The sequence below is a fragment of the Herpailurus yagouaroundi genome, unplaced genomic scaffold, assembly GCF_014898765.1.
Source record: "Herpailurus yagouaroundi ecotype Mexico unplaced genomic scaffold, PumYag 100, whole genome shotgun sequence".
In the NCBI taxonomy this organism is placed as follows: Eukaryota; Metazoa; Chordata; class Mammalia; order Carnivora; family Felidae; genus Herpailurus; species Herpailurus yagouaroundi.
In genome coordinates this window covers 854,462-871,085 of record NW_024412391.1, presented here as the reverse complement: position 1 = coordinate 871,085, position 16,624 = coordinate 854,462, and the positions used below count along the sequence as shown (strand labels likewise).

The 16,624-nt window shown below is 48.5% G+C and overlaps 1 protein-coding gene across 6 annotated transcripts in view; it reads right to left on the bottom strand.

Moving 5' to 3' along the window:
- The window catches only part of EZH2 (enhancer of zeste 2 polycomb repressive complex 2 subunit), a 64,916-nt gene that overhangs the window by 1,466 nt on the left and 46,826 nt on the right, over window positions 1–16,624 (bottom strand). For all 6 annotated transcript variants that reach the window (XM_040471682.1, XM_040471684.1, XM_040471681.1 and 3 more), the window contains 11 exons: window positions 10,787–10,878; window positions 9,196–9,433; window positions 8,211–8,380; window positions 7,736–7,830; window positions 6,058–6,098; window positions 5,493–5,618; window positions 4,347–4,525; window positions 3,073–3,168; window positions 2,349–2,430; window positions 1,612–1,692; window positions 1,369–1,453 (listed from right to left, as the gene is read on the bottom strand). In XM_040471682.1, the coding sequence (XP_040327616.1) occupies window positions 1,369–1,453; window positions 1,612–1,692; window positions 2,349–2,430; window positions 3,073–3,168; window positions 4,347–4,525; window positions 5,493–5,618; window positions 6,058–6,098; window positions 7,736–7,830; window positions 8,211–8,380; window positions 9,196–9,433; window positions 10,787–10,878 (1,285 nt within the window). The remainder of the gene's footprint in view (window positions 1–1,368; window positions 1,454–1,611; window positions 1,693–2,348; window positions 2,431–3,072; window positions 3,169–4,346; window positions 4,526–5,492; window positions 5,619–6,057; window positions 6,099–7,735; window positions 7,831–8,210; window positions 8,381–9,195; window positions 9,434–10,786; window positions 10,879–16,624) is intronic.

The following is a 16,624-nucleotide window of genomic DNA, read 5'->3' as shown; positions in this document are numbered from 1 at the left end:
CACCAATATGGAAATGAGGCCAGTGAGCCATCCACTGGGGGCCCCTCAGTGTGCAAGTGAAAGGAAGGTCATGTTTCTCTCACTTTGAATAAAACAACTAGACGCGACTGAGCTCAGCGAGGAAGGTATTTTGAAAACCAAGATGGGCCAGAAGCTACGTCTCGGGCATCAGTGAGCCAAGTTGTGAAGGCGGAAGGAAAAGCTCGGGAAGGAAAAGAAAAGCGCTCCTCCGGGAACACACAGGTGCTAAGAAGGCAACGCGGCCTCCTGCTCGTGTGGAGAGGGTTGCAGGGGTCTGGACGGAAGGTGGCGCCAGCCACGCGTCCCCTGAGGCCAGAGCCTAATCCGGAGCCAGGCCCCGACTCCCTCTCCCTCCGACTCTGTGAAGGCGACTCTCTCTGACTCCGTGAAGGCGGAGAGAGGTGAGGCAGCTGCAGAGAAGCCTGAAGCTGGCAGAGGTGGGTCAGGAGGTTCCGGGAAAGGCGCCCTCTCCACAGCACCCAAGTGCAGGGCGAAGCGGCAGGCCGGCCGGAAGGCCCAGCAGCCGGAACGAATGCGGGGGGCCGCACGACACCCACCCCTTCGGTGGAGACACAACAGCCTTCTCCCGGAAGACGCCAGCCGGGCCTTCAGAGCCAGAGAGAAGTCCGTGCCCGGGGCTGACTCCCTCATCGGGGGCTGACGCGGCAGTGACCTGGATCGGCAGCCGGGGCTCGGTGACCGTTCCGAAAACCCGAGGCCCCCGTGAACGGCGGGAGGTCTGCTCCGCCTGCGCTCTGTGAACGCACGACGAAGCCCGTCGGTCTCCCGCACGGTCACTGAGCAGGGGACGCTGGCTGCTGAGTTCTGCTCAGCCAGAGATCCCTTTCAAGAGGGGGCAGCTCCCTGGCGGTGCACCCGGTCACATCCCAGAGCTCTGACGGAGACGGACGGGATGAGGGTCGTGCTCGTGCCTGCCGCCACCCCCGCCATCCTGCAGCCCGTGCCTCAGGCGGCCACCTCGGCCTTCGAGTCTAGTATTTAAGAAACACGGGTCACAAGGCGACTGAAAGCCACAAGGTTGAGCCACTGTTCTAGATGCTGTCACTGTCTGGCAAGCACCCCCCGGCAAGAGGATTGGGATTCGCTTTAGTGCAGGGGCCTGGAACCGAACCCGCGATAACGCCGAGGTATGCCTGTATTTCGAAAGTAAGCCTTACTTGTGTAACTTGGGGGCCCCCGCCCCACACCCCTGACAAATAATGACCAGAAATCAATCCCTCTAAGACCGGAAGATCCAACAAAGAGCTAAAAGCCAGGCTTTCCCCACAGCTTAGAGTCCAGGAAGAAAAAGCCCTCAGGTCACACTAGAAATACGCTGTTACCAACCTGTAATCAAAAAACAGCTCTTCACCAGTCTGGATGGCTCTCTTAGCAAAAATCCCTATCCTGTGATCGCCGTTAACCATCATAACTGGAAAGAGATACACACACTGGGGTCAGTGAGCTGGATGAGGACGGGCCCCAGGGAGGGTCTGACTTGGGCACATAATCCACCTCTGTCCCAGGGCTGTTCAAGTTCACTGTCTGAAAGGGGGTTCTGTTGGCAATCCTGGTCCCTCTAGCACCTACCTTTTGCATAGCAGTTTGGATTTACTGAATGATTTGCAAAACGAATCTTGTTACCCTTGCGGGTTGCATCCACCACAAAATCTGAAGAGAGAAAGAGAACCTAATGCAGTGAACAATTTCAGTCTGAAATCAGTAAACACAAAGTTACTACGGTTCTGGAGAAGCCACGGGTCAGGGTTGTTCAGGGCTGGCTTTTACGAAAAATGTGCATTCTTGATATGCCATTTCACCTTTTACTTTTTTTACTCGACAGCCTGCGGAACATGTTCGCAGAAAGACCTACTTGCTTCGGCGGAAAGTTACTCGGAAGGTATCGGGGGTGAGGGGCGCCCCCACCCCCCACGGCCTCACGTTCGCTGCCCCAAGACAGCGTCTGGAAAGCAGCTTCCTCATTCTCACAGACCTTCTGAGAACAAGCAGGGAAGTTCTGGGGATGCGTCCACCCTTCAGGGCTCCCCACCCTTCCCAGGTCAGAGGCCCTGATGAGACCCAGCAGACTCCCGCCACCGAGGCCCCGGGGCAAACCCGCAGCACGTCTCCCAGCTGGAGCCGGCGCAGCCCTAGCGGGCAGCGGCTCTGAACCATCCGGCTCTGAACCATCCGGTTCAGCCTGGTGGCCTCGCCAACAGCCTGTTTCCGGGCGGTGAGAAACGCCCGACGCTTGGAAGTGAGGCGGAGACGCTCCCTGCAGCCCCAAAAGGACCCCTGGCTCGCAGATGCCACCCCCTCAGACCTACCATTGTTCAAGTTGAACAGAAAGCTGCACATGTATTTGTCGTAGACTTTCCCTCTTCTGTCTGCTTCATCTTGAGAAATAATCTAAAAAGCAAGACGGTTGTGGATTAGGTGACCCAAGCTCGAAGGGGACCACAGACCTTTTCCCACCTTCCTGACGCAACCCAACAGACGGTCCTGCGGCTGGTTCCTCTCCTGCGTTCAGTCTACGTGCTGATGTTTCACAACAGTGTTGACCCAGAAACACCACTCCCACATCTAAAGGAATCGTGCCTGGAGACCGTGATTGATCGACCAAAAATACAAACGGGGGACCGGGCGGGTGTTTCCAAAACGATGCCAGCCCAACGGGTCTTCTGTAACTCTGCGGCTACAAAAGTATATAATCAATGACACTGTTGTTTCTAGGTCCTTATCAGTCAGCCTCTGGACCGAGTAGGGCGGACTCTCCAGCACGAAACGAAGCTCTGGTTCTCCCCCTCGTCCCCAGATGCTAAATGCGAAATGTGACGAGGACCGAAGCAGCCTATGACCAGGCAGGCCAAGCCCACCGGCAGGAGTTAAGTCCAAGCTGAAAGGCATTTTTTATGACTTCGTGGCTAACGGAACCCCACAGACCTACCCCGTGAAACCCCGTCCCAGGCAAAGGCAAGTTACTACACACGACGCGAGTCCCCGCGGTCTGTTCGTGCTGTCCCCCCCGAGACCGGGTGAGCCCCGCCTTACCTCTCCACAGTACTCCGAGATGAATTCGTTTTTCTGTACGGGATCTTTGATGAAAATCCCCCAGCCCGCCACGTCGGACGGCGCCAGCAGCAGGTGCTAGAGAAGAAAGCGCACGGCACCGACCGGTCAGCAAAGGAGGGCGAAGCCCGAGGGCGAGTTAACGCCCCGAGGACTCAGACCCGTCTTCACGCGGCCACTGAGGCAGACGACAGACGACGTCGGGAGGGCTCCACCGAGGGGCCGGCTCCCCGGTGCTGCCGGCAGCTCTGAGAGGCCACAAAAACAGTGGGCTTTTTTGGGTAAATAAAGCCATCTCTGGTAATGCCCTTACGCGAACGAAACCCGGTTGGTAAAAAGTATGTTATTTTCTGTTTGAGGAGCTAAAAGAAGCCACGTCCACATGAGCAGGAAGGAGGCTGTCATGCAGTGGGGGCGATGAGATTCTTAGGGCTGAGCAGCGGTGCGGCGGCCCTGTGACGATGACACCAACTGCCTAGAATACGACAGCCCAACCCCTGAAACCGTCACAGCCAAAAAAATAAAACAGCTGCCACCGCCCCGAACACAGTGTCTGGCGGGAGGGCCCTACGCCCAGCGGTGCGGCCTCAGTTACGGCTCACGACAGCTCGGTGACCGGAGCTGTGCGTGTCCTCCCACCCCGCCCCTCCCCCACTTGCGCTCGCTCTTTCACAAATAATAAACATTTCTGACAAATATCAGCTGTCTGTAACTGAAGAAGCCCTTCATCTACCTACCCTAAAAACAGAAGATACAGAATTTCCCAAGTACGCGTTGTCAATCTCTTTTGTTCAGCAATAAACCTCCTGGTCGCTACAGTTAAAAGCACCCGCATGAAATTCCCGCTGTGTTGTTTTCAAGATTATTAAAGAAACTGGAACTATTTCCAGTGTGCAAAGTCCTCTTTCTTTTGCACTCCGCACAAAAAAGAACCTTGGATATTATTTGAGAAAAACAAGTCTCTAGGTTCTGATAGGAAGGAACACCATTTATTTACATGGAGACCATCCAGTTCTAGAAACAACTAGCAAAATCCCTCTTCTAAATCTGATGCCTTTCACAGCTGCTTGGCAGAACTGACTGGTTCAGGTGACAGCACTGTAAGGCATCCCGGACAGAACGGAGCAGCCTGCCTCCGGGCACATTCCCCAAAGAAAACCCAACCCTTCTAGGTCGGCCGAACCATGTGATAATCGCTTCACCGTCGGCCCTTAAGAGCCGGGCAACCCCCAGCACCCGGGGGGGACGAGCCCTACCTTCTTGGAGCCCCGCTGGATGCTACAGTTCTTGCAGGACACGTTTTTGCTGTCCCAGTGGTCGGCCGCACCACAGGTGAGGCAGAGGTCGGGGTCGCACTCGCGCACAGCCAGGTAGCACGGGCACTGCTTGGTGTTGCACTGGGCTTTGCAGCGGCAGCCGGGAAAGCGGTTCTGACCTTCGAGAGAGACGGTCCTGTCACCACCGCGGGGTCAACGTCGCGTGGAGCCCTGCCTAACTCCTGTGACCCGCCCCTCCTGCCCTCCACCCCCCCCCCCCTCCGGACAGAAGAGGAAACACCAGAACACAAGTTACAGCGGTCACTACTGAGAACCACCACCCCGGGCTCCTGCTTTTCCGCTTTTACTTGCCCAACAGGCATGTGTACTTCAAAGCTCTCTGATGCCCTAAGTGTGAAGGAAAAACATGGGCTAAAGATGAGCCACGGAGGGGTGCCTGAGGGGCTCGGTCGGCTGAGCGTCCGACTTCGACTCAGGTCACGGTCTCACGGCTCATGAGTTCGAGACCCGCGTCGGGCTCTCCGCTGACGGCGCAGAACCTGCTTTGGATTCTGTCTCCCTCGTTCTCTCTCTGCTCCTCCCCCCGCTTATGCGCGCACGCTCTCTCTCAAAAATAAACATTTAAAAACGAAAAAATAACAGTAGCAGCCATGGTTCGTAACCATTTTAAGAGTCCAGATTCTAGGTATTTCCCTGGAATCCGCACTGCCTGTGCAGTTTCGCGACACGCGTGCAGTCAGGACGCTTATGCACACGTTCCTTTATGCTGAGTTCTAAATCCCGCGGATGGTTTCTGGTAGCCAGAGTATCTGGGTAGCCAACCCTAGACGCCCTGTAACCTTACTATTCCATGCAGCCTTACTGCGATTTCACGTAAACGACCAAAGAACAGCTCCCGTATCAAACCCACTTTTGCCTAACCTGCCCACAGACACGCACCGGCCAGGAGACCGGCTGGCCACTAGCACGGAGCCCGTTATGGGGGCCCATAAATCCTCGTAGGATAAGTGGAGGCCCTAAAAAGGAAACCCCAAGCAAGAGCTGCCGTGTCCTTGCTTTGATTTGGTCGGCGATTCAACATGACTAAACTCTCATGCAATTCATCAAAGCAAAACAAATACTTACACTCTGAACTACACTGACAAAACTTTTCACAAAAATTTTGTGCTATCACACAAGGGCACGAACTGTCACAAGGCTGACGCGGATGGTCACAGGGCTGGTAGTTGTAAACGTGGTTAGAGGAGCCATCTGCACAGAGAGAACAACGGCACACGGGTCACCCGGAGGTGTGGCGGGACCGATCGCACATAAAGAACGAGAATCTCTTCTGCGTTACACTCAAGGGCGGCAATTTCCTCCCTGTATTTACAACGTGACACGTTTCTGTTTACAGAGCGATGGCAGATGTCACTTCCCATCCCCCAAGTGCTGGGGAAGTCCAGAGCACTACCCCCACCCCCCAATCCCAGAGCCCTCCCGTCACTGACTGACTCCCTCCATCCGACCAGCTCTCACTGCACCACGGGACTGACCGGAACTTCATCAACAGACATCCTCCATTTAAATGGGTTTAACGTACAGAAGTCAATTCTACCAGAATATTCCCCAACACTAATCCAGTTACTGTTCGCAAACAGATGAGTAGACCTTTTTAAGTTAATTGTAAGTTGAACGGAAAGACGCTAACCCTTTTTCAGCTGTATCTTTCTGCAGTGTGCAGCCCACAACCTGTAAAACACAGAAAATCAAGGTCGTCTTTGTGAAGCCAGGGAGTAGCCACCGCACAGATCCAACAGAAGCCGCTTCAGCGGGTCAGGGTGGGCCACGAACGTAGCTGTGCTTTGAATCCCAGTACGGCTGACCCTTGAACAACACGCGGTGAGGGGTGCGAACCCCCCGCACCATCAAAAATCTGCATCTACCTTTTGACTCCCCCGAAACTTATAAGCCTTACGATACTAATTGGTTAATGCATATTTTGTACAATGTATGTGCCATATACTGTGTTCTTACGATAAAAGCTGCAGAAGAGGGTGTTGAGAAAATCATAAAATACTATTTCCAGGCCTGTACTTAACCCTACCAACCACCCCCCGCAACACACATGTATATGAACCCAGGCAGTTTGGACTCGTGTTGTTCAAGGGTCAGCTGTAACCACAAGAAAGAGAGACCCGGCCCCCCCACACGGCCATGGCCCTTCCCACCTCCCCCAGGCAGGACTCGGGGTTGGGCTTATTCGGATGCAGATGAACCAGAAATAGTGCAGTTTCTCTAACTTTAGGCATCTTTAATAATTCCATTGAGCCGTGTGATCGGAATTCAAGCAAGAAACTGACACCCAGCCCAAATTCCTGTGGGAAGAACTGCTAAGTTCTTCAAGTTCTAAATCCAGTGGGCCCTACCTTTCTTAAAGAAAGACAACACGAGCACATACACAACTTTCGAAGTGTGGCAGTCCTTTACTTCACACCCAACCATGTTTCTCTCAAGAACGCGGGAAAGGGGATGGAAATTAGACCGAGACTTCCACAGTTTCTGGCTCTGCATGAACAAATCAAGTCTGCCTTGGGGTGCCTCGGCAGCTCAGTCGGTTGAGCATCTCACTCTTGGTTTTGGCTCAGGTCATGAGCTCGCTCACAGTTTATGGGTTCGAGCCCCACATCAGGCTCTAGGGATTCTCTCTCTGCCCCTCCCCTGCTTGCTCTGTCTCTCTCTGTCAAAATAAATAAACTTCAACAAATAAATCAAGTCTTCCTGAAAACTCCCTTCCAGGCAAGCCTTTGTGAAAGGTGACCTTCACAGAGGCTTAATGCAAGGTGTCAAGAGTATAAAATGACATGGGACACCTGGGTGGCTCAGATGGTTAAGCGTCCAAGCTCAGGTCATGATCTCACGGTTCGTGGGATGGAGCCCCGGGTCTGGCTCCGTGCTGACAGCTCGGAGCCTGGAAGCAGCTTCGGGTTCTGTGTCTCCCTCTCTCTCTGCCCCTCCCCTGATGTGCACTCTCTCAAAAAAAAAACATTAAAAAGAATTTTTTAAGAACAGAAAGTGACACCACACACGTAGAGAATTCAGGCTCCTAGAATAAAAACCAGGCCGGCGCCCCCCTCAGCTCTCAACACTCACACCCAAGAACACACGTTAGAGTAAATGCTCAAGCACTGATAGAGCCATTACTACAGAAGCTTCTATTAGGTTCTCCTTAACACACCACATCGATTGCAGGGTACTGTGTTCTTAAGAGAAAAATACCAGCGACTACCTAGGCCGACAAGACTCCACATTCTGTCACCGAGCGAAGGCGGACCGCTGCCCTTGGAAGTGGCTCGGGGATCTGTCAGATCGGCCACACACTGACTTACCGGTGTTTCCTCTTCTTCTTCCTTGGAGGGGTGTCCACATCCTCGGCCGGCACAGGAGCTATGATGCTGGATTCTTTGACACGGAACTCATACACCTGGCAAGAGGCACAGCCACGGGGCCACGAGGACCGTGTGTTCAGTCAAACCAGTGTTACCCTCCCCCCTTCCCCACCGCCGGCAGCTGCCAGGCGTTGGGACAGAGTGGAAAGTCAAAAAGACACTGACCCAACCCACACTCTGACCGAGAGTCGCAAGGCTCACCACCTAGTCTTCCTGGCCCTTTAGACCAGCCCTGAGAGATCTAAAGTCGGAAGAATCATTTTCCGTCAGTTCCCGCTCAGTGGAAAAAAGATCAACATGCTTTTTGGGAGACGAACAGGAGCTTAAGAATAACCAAGAACGTTCTTCTGTTTGGACAGGGACTGCCTGTTTTCCCTCTGAAGTTCTTGAACAGTGTTTTACCAGATATACTTACCTGCCTACAAGTTTTGGTCCCGATGAGCCTGGCAATGGCACAGAAATTGTCATAATACGTGCCAATGAGGACCCTGAACATCGAGGCCTCGGCACCACTCCACTCCACGTTTTCGGGAGGCTCGATATTTGGCTTCATCTTTATTGGCGTTTGACATCGAGAATTCGCTTCTAGAAAACCGAAATTACCCCCTGGTCACAAAATGACAACCGGGGGCACCTGGGTGGCCCAGTGGGTTCAGCGTCTGACTCCTGATCTGGGCTCAGGTCATGACCTCACAGTTCGTGGGATTGATCCCCACGTCAGGCTTGGCACTGACAGCATGGAGCCTGCTTGGGATTCTCTCCCTCCCTCCCTCCCTCTCTGAGCCTCTCTGCATTCTCTCTCTCTCCAAATAAACAAGGAAGGGAAGGAGGGAGGGAGGAAGAGAGAAAGAAAACTCAGGGTTGTGCTTAGGACAAAAGCAGGAAGAGAATCATCTTGAGAAGGCTGGAAACAGTCACTAAGCCTCCCACGGAACACAAGGCTGGGTCCCCTTTAACACAACATTCTAAATGCAAGCTGAGGGGCGCCTGGCTGGCTCGGCCAATAGAGCAGGAGACTCTTGATCTCGGGGTTACGGGTTCACACGCCCCACCCTGGGCATAGAACTTACTCAAAAAGGTAATAATAAATAAAATGAAACCTGTTGTCACTCGGGTAAGTCACAGGGCTGAAAGCACAGAAACCTCGCACAGAACGTCAACACCACTACACCGAATGAGAAAGGAACGCGACACGGAACGTGACCACACGCCGGACTCTCCACCTCCCCAGCACGTGGGCAGCGGTCTCCGCAGGCCGGGGCCGGGGTGCGGGCAGGGGCGGCAAGAAGCCAGCTCCACACCCTGAACGAGTCCCCCGGTCTGAGAGTTGTCAGTGTGCTGACGACTAGCCCACTAAGAGAAGCACTCGATCCGTCTCCTAGCGGTCACCCGCGTCTCACCCGAGGAACTGGAAGTCTCGTCTTTTTTCTCCTCCTCCTCTTTATCGTTGTTCTCCCCGCCCGTCTCCGTCCCCGCTTCCCGGTCGCTGTCTGTGTCTTTCGATTCCAGCACGTTAATGGTGGGGGTGCTGGGCCTGCTGTTGTTGGGGAGCCGTCCTCTCCTGCGGCCTCCGGGCCGCTTCGGCGGCGTCTTTATCCGCTCGGCGGTGAGGGCAGCAGCAAACTCCTTTGCTCCCTCCTATAAAGTCAAGGACGTAGACATCAAGGTCAAGTTCTCCAACTCGTTTTGTTGCATGAGAGAAAAAGAACTGCACCAAGCGGGTCGTCAGTAAATTCTCATGGTACCCACTTTTACCAATAATTATTTGCACATCCTGGTTTTCTATCTGCTTTTGACAGTTTGAAAATTTCCGAAAGATCGATCTAGGTGCTCTTTGTGCTACAGGGGTACGAAACCAGGCACAATTCTGTGTGAACTTGTGAACCATATTAGCTGATTATAACAAAATATAAAAAATAGGTGAGTCTCTTTAAACACGAACATTCGTGAGAAGCATCACATTCCGTGCATTTCAGACTTTCCTATTTCAGGGTTTAAGAACGTCTCTGGTGATATTTAAAGAATACCAGAAGAACACGAATCACATAAGCATGCTGGGCTTTGTCCCATCCTGCCTTACTATTAAAAAGAACATCCCCCTTTTTCCTGGGAGGGATGCCCAGCCCCCCAAAATCGTGAAAGCAGCACACTTCCACATCAACAAGTCCAGTAACCCGGTCTCGGAGAATATGTGCCAACAGTAAGATCACGGATTATACAGACCACAGAAACATCTTAGAGGAGCCCAGTAAAATTCGGCCTGGCACAGAGCATTATAAAACTGTGCTCAAGAACTCCGTGTTCACAGTGGCAGGAGAAGGGAGAAGTTTGAGAGCAGCCAACAGTTTTACACTTCATTCTACAAAAACCAAAATGCTTAAAAATAGGAAGGATACCTTCTGCAGGTGCCATTCAATGAATCTTCTGTCCAAAATCCAACAGGCAATATATACCCATTTAGTTCCTAGGTAGGAGTGGCTTGGTTCAAAGAGGGGAAATGGTAAAAATAAGATAGTGCCCATAAAACACTTTTCTACCTCTTCCTAAACCCTTATCTTTTCTTCATCATTTAAAAAAAAAAAAAAAATCTGTGGGCCCTATCACCTCACTCCAACCACCATGGGTCTGTAACTCTGAGGAAGGCTCCGGAACTACCCCGTACAATTACCGAGCTTCTGGGGCTGAAGGGGCCACCTGTGCTTCTCACGCTCACAAACCCTGTGGCGGGCGGAAGAGTCCTGCTCCTAACAACCTCGCAAGGTTGCTGAAGAGATTAACGCAGAGAAACCAATGAAACGAGTGACGAAGGACTAAACCGTGCAGTGTGTAACCGCGAGGAAAGCAACTTGGGCAAGGGAGAGAGTCCCTGCCCCCCACACGGCCGAGGTACAGGAGCAAGAGTGTCATGTCAGCGCTGGCTCCACAGACCTCACCACCGTTCGGTGGGGACACTCCGCGAGTGCCTTCCGAGCGTGCAGCCCTCAGGCTTACCAAGTGCTGGTAACACTGTGGTCCACACGGCTTGTTGTCTAGAGCCGTTTCTGTGTTCTTCCGCTTATAAGTGTTGGGTGTTGCATGAAAAGCTGCAAAATAAACATAAAATACCCAAATATAACTATATTTACGCGTCGTTTCCAGTTTCAGTGGAAACAATTGGTACATTACAACCTTGCCAAAGTGTGCTTTACATTACAGAACTTTCCTTCGAGCTCTTCCTAAACTGAATCATCTCATTGTACTCTCCTCAACTCTCCCCTGAAACAACCACCACTCCTCCCCACCAGCCCGTAACCAGGGAGGAAACAGTAAATTCTGGAATGATTAGGGATTTCCTCCTTTTCTCCTTGCAAGTGTAATTGATGCACATAAAACTCTCAACTCAGATCACGAACATTTGAGTCTTTAATTAGAAACAACGGATATATCCCTTCTACGATGAAATCAGGTTTCCTATTTTTACCCAAGATTTCTGGCATCTACAATTTCTTGATTTCTAAATAAAGGTCAGTAACCAGCTTGTCAAATGGGACAAGAATGGGACAGCACTTGTTTAAAACTAGTTTTTAGGGGCGCCTGGGTGGCGCAGTCGGTTAAGCGTCCGACTTCACCCAGGTCACGATCTCGCGGTCCGTGAGTTCAAGCCCCGGGTCAGGCTCTGGGCTGATGGCTCGGAGCCTGGAGCCTGTTTCCGATTCTGTGTCTCCCTCTCTCTCTGCCCCTCCCCCGTTTCATGCCCTGTCTCTCTCTGTCCCAAAAATAAATAAACATTGAAAAAAAAAATTTTTTTTTAAAATAAATAAATAAATAACTAGTTTTTAAAAATAAAGAGGATGGCAGCTGGGGGGGGTTGGTGGCACACCTGGGTGGCTCAGTCAGTTAAGCATCTGACTTCATTTCAGGTCACGATCTCATGGTTTGTGGGTTCGAGCCCCACATCAGGCTCTGTGCTACAGCTCAGAACCTGGAGCTCGCTTCAGATTCTGGGTCTCCCTCTCTCTCTGCCCTCCTCCACCCACACGTGCGCGGCTCTCTCAAAAATAAATGTTAAAAAAATTTTTTTACAAAAAAATTTTAAAAATATAAATAAAGAAGACAGGGCACCTGGGTGGCTCAGTCAGTTAAGCAACTCTCGGTTTCGGCTCAGGTCATGATCTCAGTGTGCGGGATGGAGCCCCGCTTCGGACTCTGCACTGACAGCGGGGAGCCTGCTTCAGACTCTCTCTGCCCTTCACCCCTCTCAAAATAAACTTAAAAAAAAATTTTTTTTAAGTAATAAGAAATAAAGAGGACACCCTCAGCCTACTGAAACTCCATTGCTTTGGATCAGACACAATTCAAGAACCTAGAGACGGCTTGCGGTCAGCACCGTTCTATAGGAAATACGTGGTCACACAAAACAGGTTCTAGAAACAAAAGTGTTTGAAACTTAAAATCCCCAAATAACCTGACAACAAAAAGATTCAAAGTATAGCAGAGTGACAAACTAATGAAGCATGAATGCACAGCAGTGAGAAGTTGGGAGAAACCTTCGAGAAAGCCTGTCCCAGCTACCAAGGCAAATGCTACAAATGCCCTGTTCAGAATTACAAGACGAAAACTATCTAATTTGGACAAAAACAAGTGACATATTCATGAAACGAACCATTTAAAAAACATCTGTAAAAAGCGATACTTCTATCCATAGAACTTAAATGGGATAGATGAACTGACTGATGAGGAAATCAAGAAAACAAAGACACAAAGTGATGTTGGTCTTGAAATAGAAATTCAAGGCTCAAATTCTGTTTCAAGTGAGTTTGATTTCCCTGGAATGAAGAGACCAATACCATGACTAATTTAGCACTGGATTACATTTTTGAACAGTTGAGGACCCCTAAAATACAAAGTCGGAGCCTACGGAAGGTCAAGGCCACATCAGCAGCACATACTGAGTGATATATTTTTGGTAAAATTCGTTTTTAATCTGGATGTCTCCTCTGCTTAAAGACCGAAGTTCTCGATTTCACCTGAATCAGTGAGAAACATAAGACACGTGCGCAAGTGAAGACAGTGGCCGCAGAGGCCCAGAGATGCCGCAGAGGCCCAGAAAAAAGCAACGGACACTCACAAGTCAAGTTTCAGCTCTAAAAGAAAAATTAACACATTGATGATAAAAGGCACTTTAAAAATTGCTTGAAGTACCACTGTTAATTTCACATTGCATTTAGCTCAAAAAAGAGAACTATTCTCATTGTTAGCCTTCCCTCAGCAGAATTTCAAACTTCAATTGTTTAAGAAAACTAAGGATACAAAGAATTCCCTCTTCCAGAAATGTCTGGACTATTTTAGATTTTCAGAGTACTTTAATATTTTCACATAGGTGTCTTAAAGTACTAACATTTCAACTAAGTTATTAAAATATATTTCAAGCTAAATATAATCTGAGGGGAATCTTTTCATAAAGATTCTGAGGGGAATTTTTACATAAAATAACCTGATCAAGAAAATTGTTAAAAGAAAATTCAAGCAGGGCACTTTTTCTAAAACTTGACAGAAAGGAGAGAGCAAAGAACGTGGAGGGCTTTTTGGTTTTGTTTTTTTCAAAAGCAACCTATAAAATCTTGATGAAAAATCTTACCTTATGGTTTTCGAGCAAAGGTAAGAAGACGGTTACATATCCAGTTCCAATACCTGTATTTGAGTAAACTGGCGATTCTAAAAAACGGCTGCAAATACTAAGTAGCCCCTCAGAATCTTCTAACGTTTCACCAAATATTGATGCCTCAAATACAGAACTGGGGAATCCAAGGATTACAGAGCTGGAGCGAACCTTCGCAGTCACCTACTTCCAGTGGTGATTTTACAGATTAGGAAACAGGACTAAAGAGATAATCTGAGTAGCTGGTTAGCTGGCGGCAGGGGTGCCGAGACCCGCACCCAGCATGCTTCGCCACGTGCAGGAAGAGCCACCTCCCCTCCCGGTAACATACAACACTTCTCAAATACTTTAGCTCATTGTCATGTGACAATTATGACAAAATAAATGATCACAGGGAAGTACACAGTGTCAAGTTTATACATTAACTTCTGCCCAAAGTACTGATCTTGTCTGCTCCGATTAGAACCTGGTATTAAGAATTCTTACTGAACATACATACTTAATAGTTGTAATCCTATAAATTCTCTGTACATCAGAGATCTCAGACTACTAAGTATCTTACAAAATGACTGTGTCAATGCTCAGAGCATAGGACAGTAGTAACAGCAGGCAGTGACGGGAGCCAACAATAAAAGTTTCTGTGTTCAAAGCACACAGGAAGAGGCTCCAGGCATGACCTCACTGAATCCCCCACAAAATCATGCAGGCGTTAGGATCCTCACCCCCATTTATAGGTGAGGAAAATCAAGACATAGGGAGGTTAAGTCACTCTGTTAATTACATGGCAAATATGAACTCCACATGTCTCAATTTTAATCATTACACATCTGAAAACTAAAAAAAAAAAAAAAAAGTCAACCATCAGCTACAAACTTTGGAACACTGTTTCTGAAATTCTAACCATTAAAAATGTTAAAAGCTCTACAATTAGCATTAATACGCATTCCAAAAACAGACTTACATAATATCAAAAATGACAAACGGGTTTTATACTTAAAATGGATTCCTCTGTAGGCCACTCAGATAATAGAAAACCCAACAAAACATTTATTCCAGGGTTCTACTTTCGATCCTATGTAAGCACATAAAATTTCCCAACCTTAATTTCTCAGCCTGCCTTCCTTCCCTCCCTATCAGAAATGTGTTACCTCTTTAGACCCACCACAATCAATTCAGGAGCTGACCCTGGTTCCTCTAACAAGCGTCAAAGACAGACTAGGCAGCCAATTTTAGGCTGAAACTTTTATAAAGAATTTACATCGGGGCACCTGGGTGGCTCAGTCAACTCTTGATTTCGGCTCAGGTCACAATCTCATGGTTTGTGGGACTGAGCCTTGTCTCTCTCCCTCGCTCTCTGCCCTTGCCCCACTCGCATGCACTCTCTCGCAAAAATAAATAAACTTTGAAAAAAAAGCAAGCAAGAAAGGAATTACAGGACTCCCAAGTTTGCAGAACAACCCGTTTCCAATTTACAAAATGGATCATGGTCTAAAAGTTATTTGGAATACAAAGTGGAATTTGTTCCCAAACCAAAACCATTTATCCTTCAAGGTTCCTTTGAACATGTAAGTCTAAGATAAAAGACCATGGTCAGACAGATACTCAGCTTCTGGCTCGGATGAACTGCAAATCCCCCTAACCGTCGAAACTTCTTCCTTACAGACCAGCCATGGTAGACACCCTGACATCTAAGTAACAGGTGAGACCAGGTATCAGTGAGGCTACCACACAAATAATTAAAACAGAGAACGTTCAAAAAGGCCCTTCTCCCCAGAAGTTTAAAAACTCCCCCTTAGACAACGAGTTAAAAAGAAAACCTGAAACATTCCTTAAAATTCCTGAAGAATAATAATAAACAACAGAACCTAAAAGAGGCTGAGACAGTGCTCTAGAGACGATTCATTGTATGTTAACCACATATATCCAAAAAAGAGGGAAGAATGAAAACAATGCAAAAATCTGACTCATAAAGAGAAACACAGTAAAACTAATACAGTAGCTGATTCTGAGGGAAAAATATAGGAAACAGATTTTTAAAACAAAATACAGAAACCACAAGCTCATCAAGAAAAATGGGAGAACGAAACATTTAATAAGCAGGAAAAAAAATCACTGGAGCACTCAGGTCAACTTTATCCAAATAAATTTCAAAACTTGGGTGAAATAGGTAACTTTTCAAAACTGATCCAGAAGTGATAGAAAACGTATCTGCTAGTACCACTGTTATTTAACACCGTACTGAAGATATCAGCCAGTGTAATTAGACAAGGAAAGAAATTAAAGTCATAAAGACAGAGAATCTCAGTAATTGCCGATAGTCTACCTACAGAACTAGAAAACTCAACAAAGAATCCACTGAGAAATTATTATAAACAAGGACAATTCAGTAAGGTATCAAGGTATTAAACATGTAACATTTAAAGAGAAAAAGCCCAGCAACAATCCATTAATACCTAGAACTCATCTTACAAAAGAATGTACAAGAACTACGTGAAGAAAGTTCAAGGTTACTAAAGGACACAAAAGGAAACTTGATCATATGGTTACACTTAATCCTCATTTTAAAATGTCAATTTCCCCGTAAGTAATTTATACATTTAATGGAATTCCAATAAACATACTACCTAGACTTTTTTTTTTTTTTAATTAAACAAACTGATTCTAAAATTTACATTAAAAAAACAAGAAAGAATAGGCAGGAGATCTCTGAATAAAGCCTCCTGGAAGAGAACACAAAGAAAAAGACCCAAGCACACGTGGTAACAGGCAAGGAGGGCGGCACAGCAGTGAAGAGGGAACTTTCCAGTAAGTGACATGGAAAACGACTAGGCAGCCTTGGAGGTGGGGAGAAGTGGATCCAAAACTCTATCAGAATCACTCGCTTCCAAAGGATCAAAGAGTTAAATGCAAAAGAGTGAAGTCAATACACGGTGGACCAGCTTAACTTGCACCTATGGCAAATGCTGTGCAGGTACAGCCAAGGTCATTCACCGCAGCACCGTGGGAACGAAAGGCGCAACTCGATCCAAGTGCAGGGTTCCGCTGCCTCCTATGACAGAAGGCTACGCAGCTCTCCAGACAGGAAGAGCGTCTACACCATGAAGTCAAAACAGGGAGAAGCCTCACTAGTATGGCACCTTGTGAGAAGGACAGTCGGGAAAAGAACATCTTTGCATTTTGCCCGAAGATAC